The sequence below is a fragment of the Cicer arietinum genome, chromosome 3 (assembly GCF_000331145.2).
Source record: "Cicer arietinum cultivar CDC Frontier isolate Library 1 chromosome 3, Cicar.CDCFrontier_v2.0, whole genome shotgun sequence".
NCBI lineage: Eukaryota > Viridiplantae > Streptophyta > Magnoliopsida > Fabales > Fabaceae > Cicer > Cicer arietinum.
In genome coordinates, this window is record NC_021162.2 from 69306227 (window position 1) to 69325658 (window position 19432).

The 19432-nt window shown below is 31.4% G+C and overlaps 3 protein-coding genes across 4 annotated transcripts in view; 2 read left to right on the forward strand and 1 right to left on the reverse strand.

Moving 5' to 3' along the window:
* The first annotated feature begins 483 nt into the window (after positions 1 to 483).
* Positions 484 to 7921, forward strand: LOC101492739 (uncharacterized). The gene is made up of 14 exons (XM_004493735.4): positions 484 to 1002; positions 1101 to 1396; positions 2349 to 2523; positions 2662 to 2745; positions 2851 to 3092; positions 3357 to 3573; positions 3713 to 3792; positions 4372 to 4456; positions 5110 to 5241; positions 5334 to 5447; positions 5548 to 5595; positions 6135 to 6219; positions 7084 to 7137; positions 7277 to 7921. Exons 2-14 carry the CDS (start codon positions 1173 to 1175, stop codon positions 7345 to 7347), a joined length of 1611 nt encoding a protein of 536 aa, XP_004493792.1. The 5' UTR covers positions 484 to 1002; positions 1101 to 1172; the 3' UTR covers positions 7348 to 7921.
* Positions 7922 to 10015: 2094 nt separating this feature from the next.
* Positions 10016 to 15892, forward strand: LOC101493293 (casein kinase 1-like protein 10). Its single transcript, XM_004493737.4, has 14 exons — positions 10016 to 10680; positions 10811 to 10851; positions 11519 to 11588; positions 11875 to 12023; positions 12107 to 12202; positions 12361 to 12431; positions 13047 to 13108; positions 13200 to 13263; positions 13367 to 13451; positions 14081 to 14207; positions 14320 to 14393; positions 14472 to 14535; positions 14769 to 14905; positions 15189 to 15892. Exons 1-14 carry the CDS (start codon positions 10605 to 10607, stop codon positions 15459 to 15461), a joined length of 1389 nt encoding a protein of 462 aa, XP_004493794.1. The 5' UTR covers positions 10016 to 10604; the 3' UTR covers positions 15462 to 15892.
* Positions 15893 to 19003: 3111 nt separating this feature from the next.
* LOC101493614 (vacuolar protein sorting-associated protein 2 homolog 3-like) overlaps positions 19004 to 19432 on the reverse strand; it is a 3992-nt gene continuing 3563 nt past the window's right edge. Inside the window, exon 11 of one of the 2 annotated variants that reach the window (XM_004493738.4) lies at positions 19004 to 19308. In XM_004493738.4, coding sequence (XP_004493795.1) covers positions 19257 to 19308 — 52 coding nt within the window. In that variant the 3' untranslated portion in view covers positions 19004 to 19256. Of the gene's footprint in view, positions 19309 to 19389; positions 19428 to 19432 lie in introns of those variants that run through there. The other variant, XM_073365660.1, reaches the window with a different exon arrangement.

Genomic DNA, 19432 nt, shown 5'->3' on the forward strand with positions numbered 1-19432 from the left:
CAATTGTTTGCCCCGATAATATTCTAGCTCCACTATAAATGTAGTTGTTTATATACTGTCAAAGTACAAATAATCTATCTCAAATCTCCACTCTCACTCGTTTTTATACTAACTTGAACATTAGAGTGTTTCCATACACCACTATGTCGCAAAAACGAAATGTTGTCCTACTAATCATCATATTCGACCATCCTATTCAGTTCACTTCGAATAAAAACACAAATCTCTAATTAAAAAAATGGATCAATTTTATCATATATTACTAATTTCAATTTGTGACTTTATTATCACTTGCATGGTAATTTTAACTTGACTTTTTTTACAAAAGTAATTTTAACTCATGCTACTATAATTTAGTTTTTTTTTTTTGTTAAACATATTTGACATGGATACCTAAAAATTATCCTATATTAAAAAGCGTATCACTAATATTTTCGTTTCCCAGTGTGACTTGTGACCACCTGTACGACTGTACCAGCCCACCAAATTATACAAATGCTATGCAATACTGTGATGGGAATGTTTCTCCCATCCATTTTTTCACAACCACTCCAACAACAGCAGATATATTATTTTCCGCTTTTTGTATTTTTATAATGAAACAAAGCAATAATTAATATAAATTGTTTTGGTAAAATTACTTCTGTTTTTCATTTATTTGTCAATTTTATTTTGATTAATAGGCGTGAAAATGTAAATGTGAATTGAGTGATACATTTGTGTATGCACTCCTCTGCATGATTCCATAATTAGATCGGGGAAGACTGATCTGAGTTGACAGTTACTACCGTCATATACTATATATAGCGTTTCGCGGAATCATCATAATAAATAATAATTTTCTATGCCGAACTATTAATTACGCGGCATTCCGATTTCTCAGCTTCCTCCTTCAAACTCAATTTTGAATCCATCAACAAATATCCTTCTCCAATCTTTCCTTTCCCCATCGATTCTATTTTTTAACCTATTTTTTTCATTCCCATACTGTTCGTAATCAAGGTACTAAGCAAAAACTCTTATTTATTTTTTTTATTTTTTAATTTAATTTTTGCTTCTAAGGTTTTATTATTATTGTACAATGTGGAAATCGTTTGCAGATTTATTGTAGAAAAGAAGAAGGGGGAATATAATGTTTGATTGTTGTGGTTGTTAACTGGTGGTAAAGGAAAATGGATTCAGCGAGGAGTTGGTTACAGAAGTTTCAGCCGCGAGATAGACTGAGAGCTTCTACGAGGAAGAAAGATGATTTTAATGCCGGAATTGAAGTTTCCAATGCACCTGTTGATGAAGATTCTCATTCCAGCGTCACCAAACAGAAGGTTGCGGCTGCAAAGCAATATATTGAGAACCATTACAAGGAACAAATGAAGAGCCTTCAAGAGAGAAAGGAACGGTATATATTTCATTTCATTCATGTTCGTCTTCATTATTATTATTATCTTTTTGTTGAATCATCAATTTAGTCTCTAAAACTAATGAAATTTCAAAAATATAAATTCTACATCACATTAGTCTATGGCAATTTGAAGGATTAAATGGATTAATGTCAAAGACTAAAATGATGGAATATTTTAAATTTTAGGGACTATTTTAAAATATTATAATTTTCTGCGACTAAATTGACAGTGTTCTACAATTTGAATGATTAAATTTATACTAGCTTTTATTTTTTATATAATGAAATCATTCGGATCATAAAAATGATCATAACAGTTAAATAAATAGCACTCACTTGTTTCTTACACGGATTTTTGTTATAGACTGCATGCAATTCTTATTTCCTCATCTTCAATTTTTTATAGCTGACTCTGTTGATTGATATTAATTTGTATTTTAAGATGTCAATCAGATTGAGTAAAACAAAAGGATGTAAATCAGACTCATACCTGTTATCTGTTTTTTTAGCGTAAGAGTTGTGTTTTTCCTTTGCTGCATTATATTGTTTAGATTGTATACAAAAAGTGTTGCAAGAGAAGAAATTATGATTGGTGAGCCTTTTTAACTGGGATTATCCAATTACAGGACATTGTTGATATCAAATGAGGTGATAGTTTGAACAAGTGGATGAGTTTCTATGACACCCAAGATCATTATAATAAACTATATATCTTCTTTACAGTACTAACAAGTTAGTCGAAATTATTATTGTGGGTGATGGATTCATTTTATATGTTTTCTTAGAGGTGGGAGCTGAGATGGCTTTATAATTACTAATTCCCCTCCTCATTTGGATAAAGCATGTCAAAACTGTCGAAAGTATTGTCTGTGTTTAGATTTTATGCGGCATTGTGTTGGTTGTTTTGACAAATATGCTGCAGAGTTTTCTAATACCTCACTTGTAACAGCCGAACCGTCTTGGAAAAGAAATTGGCTGATGCCGATGTCTCTGAGGAAGACCAAAATAACCTACTTAAATTTTTAGAGAAGAAGGAAACTGAATATATGCGTCTTCAGAGGCATAAAATGGGTGTAGATGATTTTGAGATGTTGACTATGATCGGCAAAGGTGCATTTGGGGAGGTATTTACGTGCTTATTTATGTCACAAGTCATATGACGTGATCAACTACTATTTTTTTTCTTCCCATTTTGTAATTCTTTATATATGCCCATGTCCACTAAAAGTTATACTTCTCCCGGAAATTTGAAATCATTGCAGGTCAGAGTCTGTAAGGAAAAGACTACAGAGTCTGTATATGCAATGAAAAAGCTTAAGAAATCAGAGATGCTTCGAAGAGGCCAGGTTTGTTGTCATTTGTTTTGCTACATTTTATTCCATGGAGGAGAAGCTGTTATGTTGAAGTTAATGGAGTCATCACACTTATTTCTATGTTTGCTAATTATTCAGGTAGAACATGTCAGAGCTGAGAGGAATCTCCTTGCAGAGGTTGACAGCAATTGCATAGTCAAACTTTACTGTTCTTTCCAGGATGATGAGTATCTATATCTTATTATGGAGTATCTACCGGGAGGTGATATGATGACTCTACTTATGAGAAAGGACACCTTGACCGAAGACGAAGCCCGATTTTATGTAGGAGAAACAATTCTAGCTATTCAATCTATACATAAACACAATTATATACATAGGTATCTAAAGAATCCGTCATTTACTTCATATTGGTATTTCATTCTCTACTATGTCAAATTCAACTATTTCATGCAAGCTTACTAGAAATAAGTATTGTTATGGTTGCATTCCACATAATCTTCAAAATGATCATATACTGAAAACTATTTGATGCTTGAGTCTGATTTATTTATCTTTATAACAGTTTTTATATCTGTTTGAAATATTAAAAACTTAGTCAAATGTACAGTATTAATTCATCTTCTCAATATGTTATGCTGCAGGGACATTAAGCCAGATAACTTATTGCTTGATAAATATGGACACTTGAAATTATCAGATTTTGGACTATGTAAACCGTTAGACTGTAGCACACTTGAAGAATCAGATTTTTCTATTGGTCAGAATGCAAATGGAACTACACAGAATGATGACCGGGCAGGTCCGAAACGTACACAACAAGAACAGTTGGAAAACTGGCAGAAGAACAGGAGGACACTTGTAAGTTCGTTGCTATTATGTCGCAGTCTCTTTTATATTTATTACTATGACAGTGGATGTAACTGTGATTCTTGACACTTTATGAAAATTGGGTTTCTCTTTTTGGTGTATTAAAAATGCGGATGTTTAAATGTTGCAGGCTTATTCTACAGTTGGTACACCAGATTATATTGCTCCAGAAGTTCTATTGAAGAAAGGTTATGGGATGGAATGTGATTGGTGAGTTCTGTATGTATGAGTGTTGGCATTAAAATTGATTCTTTTATTTATTTTTTTGACGTCAGCATTAAAATTGATTTTACTCTGTTCTTTGTGGCACATTTATATCATACCTTCCAAGTTTATTCTTTTCATTTAGAAGTCATCATTTCAGAATGTTGTAATGTGGTTTTACATTCAAGATTCTTACTTCTATATATGAGATGTCATCTGGGACATTTCCTTTTTTTTTCTCTTAAAAATCTTCTGTAACTGTAAGCATACTGAATTTTTACTCATTTACGTGGAAGACCTAAGCTCCAATGAGGAGATTAGATAAGATAAAGAGTAGTCCAATAATAAAGGTAGAGGAAAAAAGACAAAAACTAAAGGTCGAATCATTAAGGGGGATTTAGATTTAAGTGGTTTGCTGATTGACATAATGTATCATAGTAAATTATGACATCGTATAGCTGCTACCACCTAGTGGTAAAAGGCTTGTTGTTGTTTTATCATTTACGTCGAATTTATGAATAACCTTAATGAGCTCAGGGAACATATTTTGTTTTGAAAAATTGACAGTTGTTATTAAATTTGCAGGTGGTCACTTGGAGCTATTATGTATGAAATGCTGGTGGGATATCCACCTTTTTATTCTGATGATCCAATGACAACATGTAGGAAGGTAATCTTTTTGGTAGAAATGTTTGCTTTACAGAAGGCTAAAATTTATTTGACCTTCTTTTTTGGTTCTTTAAACCTCTGCAAGATACAGTTAAAAAGAGCATCTAGTCCCTATAAACTTTCACTCACTTCCAAACTACCAAACCTTTCGATTTAGTTTCTTAACTATAAAAGTTTCTCAATCATGCCTTCCATTTATCTATAAGTTAATGCATTAACTGGTAATTTTCTTTTCTTTTCATTTTCGTTGTGATCTGTGTCCTGTGGCTTGATGAACTTGTCACTGGTTGTAATCGTAAAATAGTGGCATGTGACCTGGTCATGCTGTGGCATGTGACCTGGTCATGCTGTGGCATGACGAATCTTTCACTGATTGTAATCTTAACCGAGTTATTTTTGTTGTTGATAATTTGATAACAAACGCTTTCATTCTAAAGAAATGGAACTTGTATTTTTGAGCTATGAGCCATCTTGTCTGTTATTAGGTGTATTGAGAGTATGGAAACTGAAAGAGCTGTTCAATCGACGAATAGACATCAGCAAATCATGCTTCATTGTTTCATCTGGAGTATTTTGATGATTTTAACATAATAATTTAGAGATCTCAAATTTGGTGTAGCTAAACAAATTTACCTGGCTTCGTATTTCATGCAGATAGTAAACTGGAAATCTCACCTGAAATTTCCTGAGGAAGCAAGGTTATCTCCGGAGGCCAAAGATCTTATAAGTAAGCTTTTGTGTAATGTCAACCAGAGACTGGGATCAAATGGTGCAGAGGAAATAAAGGTGTTGTATGGTGTGTCCTCTTCTAATTTATTGAATATATGTTACAAGACATTTGGATATAGAAGTTACATTTCTGTTGTATTGCTCTGCAGTCTCATCCATTCTTTGAAGGTGTTCAATGGGAAAGGTTGTATCAAATGGAAGCTGCATTTACTCCTGAAGTCAACGATGAGTTAGATACTCAAAATTTTGAAAAGTTTGAAGAGGTATTTGAATATTTCAGATTTTTTATTTTTTTGTGTTGCCACTCATCCTATGCCATTCACCTTGCTAAGTCATCTTCCTTTTACACTTTTGCATCTGCAGTCTGACAGCCAGACTCATTCATCATCAAGATCTGGTCCATGGAGAAAGGTAATCTTAGGTGTTTGTTTCTATGTTGGCAATTGTCGTACAACTTTTTTCAGAATTATGACATGAATTATGTCTAAAGATTGCATGATTCATGACTGAAATTTCAAATATGACATGAATGTGCCTTTTCTGTTAGTTTTTAGGAAGCTTCAAGTCCTTGCTCTATGAGGAGTGTTTATTTGTTGGGCTTTCTGAAGTGATGATTATGGTTCATGCTAGAACTGGCAATTAGTTTCACGACCAAGGGTTGTTTATACCTGCTTGAGTCACAGATATATTAATTTATCCTCAAGATAATTCTTGTTAGTCCTAATTACAACATTATTAGTTTTAATCTGTAACATACAATAAGCAAGAAAAATGAACATGTCTTTCTAAAGCTAGTTGATGGGTTGTCTTGTTTAAAATTGATATCTTTCAAGACTTTTTAAAACATTCTTGTTTGTTGTCTTAATGTTTCCAATCTGTTGGCTGTGTTATCCCTCTCCTATATGTTTCTTTTTTCTCATTCTTCTGTCTTGTTTATTGGGATGTTACAGATGCTTTCATCTAAGGACTTGAATTTTGTGGGATACACATACAAGAACTTTGAAATTGTTAACGACTATCAAGTTCCTGGGATGGGTACATCTCCGTCTTCTCTTTTACTTTAAAGTGTTAATTATGTCTTTTACAAGTTTATATTTTGTGTTGTTGTAGCTATTATGCTTGTTTCAAAGATATATCATTTATTAGAAGTGGGATATATTGGTTGGCATTGCATTTTACTGACAAAAACAATGGAGAATAACTCTTTACAAGAACAGAAGTTTTAGAAAATAACAAAGACAATATCAGAAGACCTCTGGCTTTGGCCATCCCTGATTACACAATGATCCAATACACCCATCTTGACCTTCCCCCCCCCCCATATTACACTCCTCTGTTTCCCTCCAAACACAATTCCATGTTCTTCCTTAGAGGACTGCTTAACACATATTTTTCTGAATCTAATTCTTGGAAATTTCTTCAAAAGCAAGTCTGCCTTTTTGATAAAACCAAAATTGATAAGATCTTAATAACAATTATCCTAATTGATAAAACTCATAACTAGCACTTAGTGATAAAAGATAAAGCAACCCTTGCTTTGAAACACATCTTCCTCATTGCGTCCATCAAAACCACCCTCCATTTATGATGATTCTTCTCCATTCATGTCCACCATGTCAAGTTCTGATGACCTCCGAATCTTGGTGATGATTATTGAATTTGGTTGGTCTAGCTTACGTTTCATTCAATCTGTCTCCAGTAGAAAATGTAAGAACTATGTATCAAACAACAGTATCAAAGGTTGAGGTGGCATAGTTTTTCTGGAAGGGATGAAAAACATAATTTGGTTGGTTTATGTTGGAAATAAAAATCTTCGGTTTTTTGTGTGTGTATGCATGCTATGTGAAATCATTGATCTTTGTTTGTGTTGATTGATTTTGCTTTCCTATTGCTTTGCAGCTGAATTGAAGAAAACCTCTAAACCAAGGAGGCCATCTATCAAGTCGCTGTTTGGTAAGCTTTACTTCCTTTGAAACCATTTGTTTGCTTCAAGTTCAAACCTTTTATTTTGTTTTTTCTTTGTATACATTTCTGTTTCTTGCTTGTAATACTAACTATATTCTCTTCCAATCAAACTGCGGTGACCTAATAGATGGCGAGTCGGAGACTTCTGAGGGTTCTGAGATTTCAGATGTGCCTGCAAGCAATCAATCTACTCACTGAAGTTTATAAAGCGGTTGATACTTAAATTAGACGTATCTCAAAGCTTGAAGGAATCTTCGTCCTACCGAGGCAGTCTCTGATGATATACCTGCTCAAAAAGTATAGGAGCCGTAACTCAAGCCAATGGCATTTTGATCATTTCCATTTTTAATATAATTTTTGATGCTATTCCACGTTTGGATTTTTCTTGGCAACATTAATGATTACTTGATTGATGGCATGAGGAAAGGCTGAAAAAAGTGCTGTATCTAGAATCAACTGATTAGCCTCAACCTGGCTGAGACGAATCTTGCAAATTTTGTTGGTCACACCACAGCTATAGTAGAATTGTAAATCTCTTATTCTCTGCCTGTTGTGAAATATGTGACAATGTGTATATTCATCTATATATATAAATAAATAAATAACGTGTATATTCTTTTACATTAACCCTAACACAGCAAAGTCTTTGTCCCAGTGGGTGACATTGGAGATGTGGTTCGTGTCCATGTAAGGATATGCTGTGTTACTAACTACTGTGGAATGTGACCTGTGGAAATTTAAATTTAGTTTGTGTTAATATCTAATTTGTTAAGACTGACTTTTGGTTATTACTATTGCATGAATATGAACTTCAAATGCATCGGTCTTCTTTTAATCAACTTCTACTATTAATCAACTGTATTAATTATCTTCAACTTTCAACAATATTACATTAAATTTAGGTTTTTTCACCTGATTCAGTGATTCCTGTCAAGATCATCTCACTTGGCAAAATCAAATTCTTTTTATTTTCTGCTTAAGTGAATTTAATTCATTATTTATTTTTTAATTGATAATCATATAACTCATTCCTACAATCAAATATTTTGGTAGGTTTTTTGACTTTCACTTAAAATTATTATATTAGACAAGACTCTCAGTAATTTTTCAATTGAGTCCTCATCGGTCACAAATCACAATCAAATCATGGCGCATTATCAACGACCAAACCAATGTTTATTCTATTTGGGAAAATGTGAATCAATCTATTATAAATATAATAAATGTAACCACTATAAAAAATACACGGTTGACCTTCACAAGTTAATAATCATTTGATTGAATTTGGGAGATAGAAAAGTCATTAAACATGTATTATTAAAAAAAGCCTGCAAAAAACTGCAATAAAGTCTGCACAAAGTGCATAAATCACTATTCGTAAAACTTGCATTACCATATACACTCAACAAATGACTTACGACTTTGACACAAGTTTGCATTATACACGACACTAAAATATGATGTACGAAAGTGTGTCCACAAGGCCTATGCCATAAGTTTACTAGTAATCTATTTGTTTTGAATAAATATAAGAATTAAATATTTTTTATTTTTCATAAAATTTCAAATTTTATTTTAATCTGTAAATTTTTTAATCTGTACAAAAATTGAGTTCAAACTTTAATCTAAGACTACATTTATTATTGATTGATAAACAATACAAAACAAATTTTAGTCATTGATGAATATTTATAACTAATGCATATAAAATATTGAACATATATTCGGCAATGATAAATATAAAAAATTACGAGAATTTGTCACTTATAAATAAAAAATAATAGATAAATATTTATCACTATAAATATTTAAAAAAAAACATGAGACTAACTTTTGTTATATATTTATCAATGATAAATATAAAAAATCATAAAATAAATATTTGTCACATATATATAAAAACACACGAGATAAATATTTGTTACTGATAAATATTAAAAAAACACATAATAACCTTTTATCTTTGATAATTATTAAAAAATATAGGATAAATATTTTTTATTATTACGTATAATAAAACACTAAATAAATATTTATCGTGGTTACATAAAAGTGACAAATACTTGTCCTGTATTATTTGTCAGTAATAAATATAAAAAAGCACATAACAAATATTCGTCACGAATACATAAAAATAAACAGAACAAATATTTGTTACCATTATTCTATATTATTGTATCATATATTATGTTATTTAAAACATGTTAGGTTGTTATTTTTTAGTTAAAAAAATCATAATAAGAATAAAAACTATCTATTTTAAAATAAGAGAATTAATTTTATGAATCAATAAAAATATAAAATTAAAATTACAATTAAGTCTACCAACTAATAAAATAAATATTTATATTTTACCAATAATACATATCTTATCAATAATATAGACATTAACGATAATTAGATCCCAAATAAATTTATCCGTGCATCTGTTGTGTGTAACACTATTATAATACATGCTATGATGCTTTCTATTATTTTGAAATGTGATAAATTTTATTTTTTTCATTATTTTATATTTTGTAGACCGAACCAATTATATTATGGTATATTATACTTTGTTTATTTTGACAAAAATATCTCGTATTAAAAATACTATAATATGAGGTGATAAAAAAAATGATAGTAGTATTTTTTTCCTTTATTTTCGTAAAATTCTAAGTAATCACAAATAGTGTTTATGAATATTCGTTATTATCCACGTAAAATTTGATATGAATGTAGGTAAAAATACTATGAGCCTCGTCCCATTATTTTCTACCCATAGTTGTAGTTGCCACGGCTAAATAATTTATAACAAAAAAAAAAAAAAAGTTTAAAAATACAGCACAAAACACACCAACCATTACAATAATCTCCTGCCAGCTTCTCTCTCTCTCTCTCTCTCTCTCTCTCTCTCTCTCTAAACTTCAAACTTCTTTGATTTGTGGAATTACTCTTGTTCATACCTGGTTAACCATATCCACCTCAATCTCTCTCTTTTCTTATTTCTTCGTATATATACATTATTTTTTTGTTTTCTTATAATATTTTATAAAAAAAAGTTCATTTTTTTTTGTCTTGTTGCTGATACCCATTAGCTTTTTATTTTCTGGGGTCAATGCGGTCAAGTTCTTAACAAATTAGGGTTTCAATCGGTGGTCTAGGGTGATTGATATGTGTCAAAGTAATGTAGCTGGAAAACTTTGTGTTGTATTCCGATTCTGAATAATTTTATAAAATTTTCATCTTCAATTATTTGGGGCGTTACAATTTGTGTAAATTTTTATTTGCCTTTTTTCACGGCTAATCAGATGAATAGGTTGGGAAATCTCATTGGGTTTGAGTGGATTATCGAATAAAGCTTGGAATTTTTTGCCTCCTTTATGCACAATTAGGGTGCTGAATTGGGAACAAATCTGAGAAAGCAAGGGTTGTTATAGTTACTGGATATAGGTTCATTGAAGGGTTAATTCACGATGGATCATATTATTGCCGGGAAGTTTAAGTTGGGAAGGAAAATTGGCAGTGGGTCTTTTGGGGAACTTTATATAGGTTTGTTTCATGTTTTTTGTTCTTCCTTTGCAAAATTAATTGTAATTTGAATATCCCTTTTTGTGGCATTGTCTTATTTTGTTATATTGTTGTTGATAATTTCCTTCTCTCTTTTTTTTTTTTGTTTCAGCTGTTAATGTACAAACTGGGGAGGAGGTGGCTGTCAAGCTGGTATGTTAAGTTCTCATGAAATTTTTAACCTTATTTAAGTTATTTTGTGTCTGGAGTGAGCAAAATGACTAAAATTTCTCAAGATTGATTAATGTGTTCCTGTTTCTAAATGCATTTTTAGTATCTTATCTGTGTATGTATAGGATCAAACTGCCTTGATTTACTCTGTGGAACATGTGTTTTATAGACTATGTATAATTTTTTGTGGCATGATGGTGTTTATGAATTCCACGTTGTAGATATTGTGACCCTTGAAGATAAAGTTTGTAGTGTCATGTATTCTTTTGTTGATGCTATGAGTGTTCCCATAAGAATGTATGTCATTGAATTTGAGATATATAGATTATTGCTGGCATAAATCACATCTCTCTCTTACTCTCTTTTGTCAACTTTGGGACAATTGTGGGAGCAATACTGATAGCTTGCAAGAAATCATGAAGAATGACTGTATGGATGGTAGTGATATGTGAAATGCCACATTATCTCTATATAAATGCAGACTGTGCTTAACATTGTTGCATTGTAGTTTATCTTAGATCGGTCATCTTGCTCATTCGTGCACCTTGTTTTCAGAAGTTTCTCATATCAGTTAATGATATTAGTCTGCTCATGATATGCGATGTTTTTAATTCTTAACCATCACATGTTTCTCCCAAAAAAATTCCAGGAGCCTGTGAAGACCAAGCATCCACAACTTCACTATGAGTCAAAATTGTATATGCTTCTTCAAGGAGGAAGTAAGTCAATGTTTTTATTTATCTTTACCGATTTCAGTAGTGAAACTATTAGCTAATACCTTATGCTAAAGTTTGGCATGGAAACGGTTTCTCCATTATGCGTGTGTTTGTTTTATTTTGTTTGGAGGATAGCCTGGTTGATTCATTGATGCCCGTAATCTAAAGTTATTGGAATCAGAACTATTTGTCTTAAACATGCTCTTAAAGTAGACTTAAGACTGAGCAGTTTCAGAAAACAACTGAGAAATTTCCTTTTGAGTAATCCAGCTTGGTTCCTTCTTTGCAGCTGGAGTGCCTCACCTCAAGTGGTTTGGAGTTGAGGGAGACTACAATGTGATGGCAATTGACCTTCTTGGACCTAGTCTGGAAGATCTGTTCAATTATTGCAACCGGAAGTTAACATTGAAGACGGTGTTAATGCTTGCTGATCAATTAGTAAGTCAACATGGAAACTATTATGAAGTAAAGGGCCTTATATAGCGATACTAATGTTTCACTTGGTTCATGTTATTGTTCAGATTAACAGAGTTGAATATATGCATTCAAGAGGTTTCCTTCACCGTGACATAAAACCTGACAATTTTTTAATGGGCCTAGGACGTAAAGCTAACCAGGTATATTATCTTGTTGAAATGCTTTCTTTCACTTCCTCTTCTTTGCTGCCACAAAAAATACGATTGATAGATTATGCTAAAAATATTGTTGTTGAACACGCAAAGTCCAGTTCTTTTAGGTGTGAACTTTATTTATATCATGCTGTACCTCATTTCAGGTCTACATCATTGACTATGGCCTCGGCAAAAAATTCAGAGATCTTCAGACTCATCGGCACATACCATACAGGTAAATTTTGTCACCACTATTTGATGATATTATAATGTTGCATAAAAACACTATGGGGCAGACCCAACCTTTTGGTTCCATATTATTTTCACATATCCTTGTATTTTGAGCATTTACATCACTTTCATAGGTATTCTGCCAATTTTCAAGTGGTTATTGTTTACCTAAAACGTTGTTATGGATTACAGATTGCGGAAAATAACAGTTTGTTCTATTTCCTCTACATAACAATGCTATAGCTGTTATTTGACAATATTTTGTACAAATAGCAGTGTTGTTCAGATTCCGCAATGTTGTATTCTTATAGTGGCACTATAGCCGCTATTTATGAACACTGACCTAAATTAGGTGGCACGAGTATCTTTCACTCTGATAAGAACGGCAATGATAATTGAGATTACTGTATATTATCTTAAATGTGCACCATAAGTACTGTAATGTAGGAAATAATTTTTTTGCCATCTCATCTATGACATCATTTTAGATCTCTAATTTCTCTTGTCTGTTAGCTCATTCAAATACCAAATACTTTAAAAATTTCCTTTCACTTTATTTTACGTTATAGTATATAAATTCATATTTCTTTAGTTGTGAAAAGCTTTCTTTCTTGCGCAGGGAAAACAAGAACCTTACCGGTACAGCTCGATATGCGAGTGTCAACACTCATCTTGGAATTGGTGAGTGATGTATTATGGTATTTATTTCCTTTTTGCATTGACAACTAATAACCAGAATGCTTTCTTATTTTTATCTTTATTTTGTTGGCAGAACAAAGCAGAAGGGATGATCTGGAATCTCTTGGCTATGTTCTCATGTACTTCTTAAGAGGAAGGTTGGATACTTGATAGACACATATATTTTGCTCTTGCTAGATTTGGATATCTTTACCATATTATTCTTACTACCTCCTTTCATTGTACTCTTTTTATTTTCAGTCTTCCTTGGCAGGGACTGAAGGCTGGCACCAAAAAACAAAAATACGATAGAATCAGTGAGAAAAAGATGACAACTTCCATAGAGGTATAATGACTTTCTAGATTAATAAAGCTTTTGGAAAAACATTGAAATTTCCTCTGGATCTTGAGCTCGATACTTTGAATTTGTTTGGATGTTGACTGGCCTGATCTTTAGTTGGATCTGGTCATATGATGTCATAGAGGCTTAGAAGCCAGGCCAGGTCAATGCAGCACTGACACCTCAGATGGAAAGTGTCAGGTGTCCGACTCTGATACTACACTGGCACATGTGGTTACATTCAATTAATTCTATTTTCTTAATTTATTATTGGTGTTTATGTGTCAGTGTTATGTTTGACGTCTGTGTAAGTGTTTCACAGGACACAGCTGAATGCTTGTCCTATAATAGTTGTGCCTTTGAATGCGAATACTTATACAAATACAAGCCTAGCTGCACGTTTCTCTTGTTTGTTAGAACTAGGTTTATTAGTCTACTTTTGTTGGATGCTATGATCAAATAAATGCTTCAAGGTCGGTTTTGTTGGATGCTATGATCATATATTCTTTGCATTCAGCAATTGACATAACTTGTACATTGGGGCCTTCTTCCATTCCTTTTCCGTTTCACTTCTCAACTATATTGGCTTTGTTGTTTGATGTTTCATTTCATTAACTTTTGCATTTGTATGGCAGGTGCTCTGCAAATCATATCCATCAGAGTTTGTATCATACTTCCACTACTGCCGATCATTGCGGTTTGAAGACAAGCCTGACTATTCATATTTAAAGAGGCTTTTTCGAGATCTATTTATTCGAGAAGGTCTATACTGCAAATCCAATATATCTAATTTGTACATAAGCATTCTGTATATTTTGTTTGGCAGACTATTGTGTTAAATAATAACAAATCAATCTGGATGTTGCTAATGCAGGCTATCAATTTGACTATGTTTTTGACTGGACTATATTGAAGTATCCGCAGATTGGTGGCAGCTCTAGAGGCCGAGTTAGTGCTTTTATATCTTGCTTCTTCAGGTTTTGCTTTCTAGTAGACGTGACTTACTATATTTTGTTTTGATAACAGCATGACAGCGGCAAGGCAGCTATGAATCCAGGGCCATCTGTACAGAGGCCAGAAAAGATCTCAGGTCTACTTTCTTTTGGCCAAATGAGATAATAAATTTGTCATCCTTTTGAATTCTTATTGTGTCTGAGCTTGGGTGGTCAGCATCAGGAATTTTGATTTTCTGAATTTCAGAATTGAATCTAAATTCATCCAACTATTAAATCATTTTATTGATAACATCAACAGTGGTCATATACTGTGCTTTTCTCAAATTTCTTTTTGTAAAATAATTACTTATGCAATTGCTTTTTCCAGTTGGAAAAGAGCTTCGAGAGAGATTCACTGGTGCTGTTGAAGCATTCTCGCGGAGGAACCCAACAACTTCTAGTCCTCGCGTTGAACACGCCAAGCATAGGAGTTTTGAGGATGTCACTGCAATGCACAAGGATGGGGTACAGTATTTCTTTAACAAGATTCCGTAAATTATTACTTTCAAATTTTCTGCCTGCTTTAATTTTTTTTGGTGGTTTATAGTTGTGCAGCTTATGATTTCGATATTTATTGCGACGATTGATGATTTGTATCTTATTTATTTTTGCATGTTTTTATTGCTTTTATCACCCTTTCATCATTTGTCATTATTTTTTTGTATTTTACTTTTAGGTTGAAAAGTTATGCTTATTTGTTTACATATTTCTGCTGAATGATTCTTATGTTAGTTAGTTGTCAATTCAGTATCACGATCAAGAGAAGGGACGCAATTTGACTCGATATGGAAGCAGTTCAAGAAGACCAATAATCTCATCATCGACCAGGCCAACTTCCTCAGGTGATCATACCGACACTCGTACGGGCCGGCTGACCTCAATTGCTAGCCGTCCATCTACTGCACATAGAATTCAACCAATGTATGAAACCAAACAGCAACCTTACACACGCACAGGATCTACTAGAGGCAACCGCGATGATCCTCTGCGGAGTTTTGAACTCCTCTCTATCAGGAAGTAACAAACAAATCCACTTCCCATTTATCAGAAGACATTTTCAAAAATTTCAACGCGCCTATTCCTGCGGTTTATTCGTGAACAATATCGAACATGATGGGGTCATGTTCATGTATATTACTGAATTAACATGAAGTTATATAATCAACTTCACTTTCTGATATCATTTTCTGGACTAAGGTAGACTCAATTTCCGCCGCCCCCGCCCCAAGCTGCTGCTGTATTATGTTTCTAAAACATGCTCCTGAGAACTCTACAAGGGTTCTTTCTTTTTTCTTATTTAAACTTTTTACTAGATAAATGTATTTTATTTTCTCTTAAGGAAAAAAATAGATGAAACTAAAGAGTTAGTAGTTTATGATGCAATTGTTATTGTTTCTTGTTATGAGAATGGAATTAGATTTTGGTCTTGGAATACATGAGCAACTTAAGATCTTTCTTTTTTTATCCAGTCCATGCTCACATGGCTGATATTACCAAAACTCAACTATATATATATAACAAGGAGTATTGAGACCGATTTCAAAAATTTGAAGTTTTTGGCTAGAATAATAATAATAAAAAAAATAGATACATTTTAAAGCTTAAACTAGTTAATCATAAATTAATACTGGTGTAGGTAGTATTTTATTTTATTTGTTTTTACATTTTCTTTTATATATTTTGTAATAATTGTTTTTTTGCATTAAATTGAAGTCTTCGCCATAGTAGCTTTGAGTCTAGGGTTGGCTGTGTACATTTGCGACAAAAACTCTATGACAAAAACTCTATATGTCCGTTCTTTACTTTTAGCTAATAGTATTAATAATAATCATCTTATAATATATATGAGCTACTAGTCATCTTAAAAAAAGTACACGAAATAGTCTCCTCCATTAGGGTAAAACAAATTTGGATTAATGTTTTTATCTATAAACATTTGTGAATTGCTATGCCCATCTTTAATCAAAAGAATTTCCGAATCAAATTTTTTAAAACAAAATTGGTTGATAGTTAGATATAAATAAACTCCGATATATTATCAAATATATCTCTTTTCTTAGTTATTTTAATTCAGTTTTAGCATTTTTTTTAAAACATATATTTTCATATTTAATAACAATTTCTACTTAGTAAGTACATTTCTAGATTTTAAAGAGAGAAATGAAACTTCTGGATATGTGATTATCATAAGAACAAGTAGTGTTATTTGAACATACCAAAGTAATATTTGTTAGCTATGTCTCTATCTTTGATCATACATCATCATTACAACACAAAGACGTGAATATCTAAGAAAATTAACAGATCATGTATAAAGTACAGCTATATCACGCAGACGCATTTTATGTAAAATTGATTTACAACTTGAAATTGAGGAACGAGAAAGATGTAGAATGCATATCCTCATTAGCAGTATCCATCCCCTTAAACCAAACAAAAAATTACTAAAAGTCACTATTCTCTCATCTTTTAAATAAAATATGTTTCTATTTTTCCAACCACTTTGGTTTTAAATGAGTTGGTTTGGAATATGCTCACGTTTTCACGTTTTACCCTGTACCCTCATATTTTACCTTTACCTCCATAAATATAAGGAAATGACATTTTTGTTCTTGTATAACTCTTAATATTTATAAAAAAAATTTAATTTTATTGGAAAACCTTTTTAGAATTTTCCGGTACACATCATGTATTTCAGAAAACTATTTCCAAGTTTTCCGATAAAGAACTTACACTCCGGAAACCTTTTTCCAAATTTTTCGGTAGAGAAGTTAGAAAACTTTTTCCAAATTTTCCAGTAAAGTAGTTATATTACAGTAAAAGTTTCTCCAAGTTTTTCAAAAAAGAATTTATTATAAAAAAAAAAATTTGGTGTGTACCGGAAACCTTCCTCGCAAGTTTTCCGGTACAGAAGGGGTTTACCGGAAAACTTGCGAAGAAGTTTTTCGGTACACACCAAATTTTTTTTTAAAAAAATAATACCAAAAAACTTTAAATAAGTTTTTCGGTAGAAATTTTTTGGACTGAAAAACTTTAAAAAAAATTCTAGTAAATCTTAATTTGAATTGATAAAATAGTAAAAAAAAAATCAAGAGTATATTTGGCATTTAAAAAAATTTATAGGGCTATAAGTACAAATATGGAGTAAATTTTTCTTCTTCGAATAATCCGGACGCCGTGAACACCCTTTATAGGTGAAAAAAAATAAAACATAGGTTGGTAAAAAAAGGTAGTATAAGATAATACTCTTAGGTCCTAAAATGAATAACTGATTTATGAAAGAATTTGCCTAAAAAATAAATAAACCTTTTAATTTTTAATGCAATATGAATTATTATTTTTCAACCGTAGCTTCTAATTAATATTATCTTTTTTCTCAAATCAATATCTACTATTTTACAATTATGACAATATTGAATACATCAATAATTGATAAGAGTAGTTTAGTAAAAATAATACTTTTTCTGTTTTTATTTACATGTTTTTTTTTTAACTTGTGTAAAATGATAAAATAAATGTTTAATTGTAGTTTTAGTTCCTTTATTTTTATTTATTCACGAAATTGATCTCTTATTTTAAAAGTCGACAGTTTTGATTTCTCCTTCTAATTTTTTAACTAAAAAATGATGACGTATAATGCTTTAAATAACGTCATATGATACGATTATGTAAAATGATTAACACTCATTAAATAGAAATAAAACACAATAAAAATTTAGATTTCAACTTCAGAATTTTTTTATATTTTTAATTTAATTAATGACTTATGAATAATTAATATATTTAAATAGTTTTATATTATATAATTGTATGTTATGTCGTTAAAAATATGTCAAATCCTTATTTTTTAATTCAAAAATATGAAGAAGAGATCAAAATTGTCGAATTTTATAGTAAGAGACCAATTATATAAATTGATAATAATAGATGAATCAAAACTACAATTAAATCAAAAATAAATCCCTCGTCAATGGAGAGAGAGTGACTACACGAGTATATTATGTTTTTGTAGTTTTTTCCTATACAAATTGGTATGGGTTGATTTAGTTGATTAAATTGAAATCAAAATTAGTGATAATTAATTATTTTTTAAATTTAATAACAATCTTAATAATTTTAAATTAAAAAGAAATTAAATTAGCCAAACTATTTAAAATTAAATTAGATAGTTTTATAAATTACTTAAGTTAATCAAAATGAAATATTTAACAAATTTTGATGGAACTTTTTTATTGGAGATACCAGAGTACTTTTGAAAATGAACGGCACTTTTATCTTTTTATTCGTTTTTTCATTCTTCTAAAACTAAACAATACACTAAATCTATTTTATTTCTCAATTATCACATTATTGGACACCTTTGTCTTTAGAAAAAATTACAATGAAAAATAATGACATGTCTCAACAAGCAGAATGAATTCTCTCCATTTTTTTCCTTCATATTTTCTCATGCGTTTTCAATCTCACATTGAACATTTTCCTCTCATTTTCCTCAACATGCAGTATGTTCAATCTACTATTGTTCTCGCTTGCCTAATTTCACTCCTACCAAACATCAATAGGTAAGCATAAATCGACTTGGCACTCATTTACAAATAGCATCAAACTACATGTATATTCCAGAGCTATGTTTTTCCTTCTATCCATAACTACAGCTTTTACAAGAATTAACCACCACTTAAACTTTAATAAATCATTATTCTTACATAGCAATTTCAAGCCGTATATACACACAACTTATGATATATCTAGATAGTTCCAGAAAGAATTTTAGTTTAAACCTTTCAGATCACGAATTGTATAATTACAACCAAAATTATGGGTTTCTCAGAGCCGCCAAACGCTTCTCAAGGTCATCAATGCCCGAGCTGTAATGGCATCAAATTTCTAAGGTCATTAAAACTTGCAAAGAATACTAACAACTCAAAATAGACCATTCGCAGTTGGCTTTATGGTGCAGCCGGGTACAGATCATTAGGGAAAAGGGAAAGA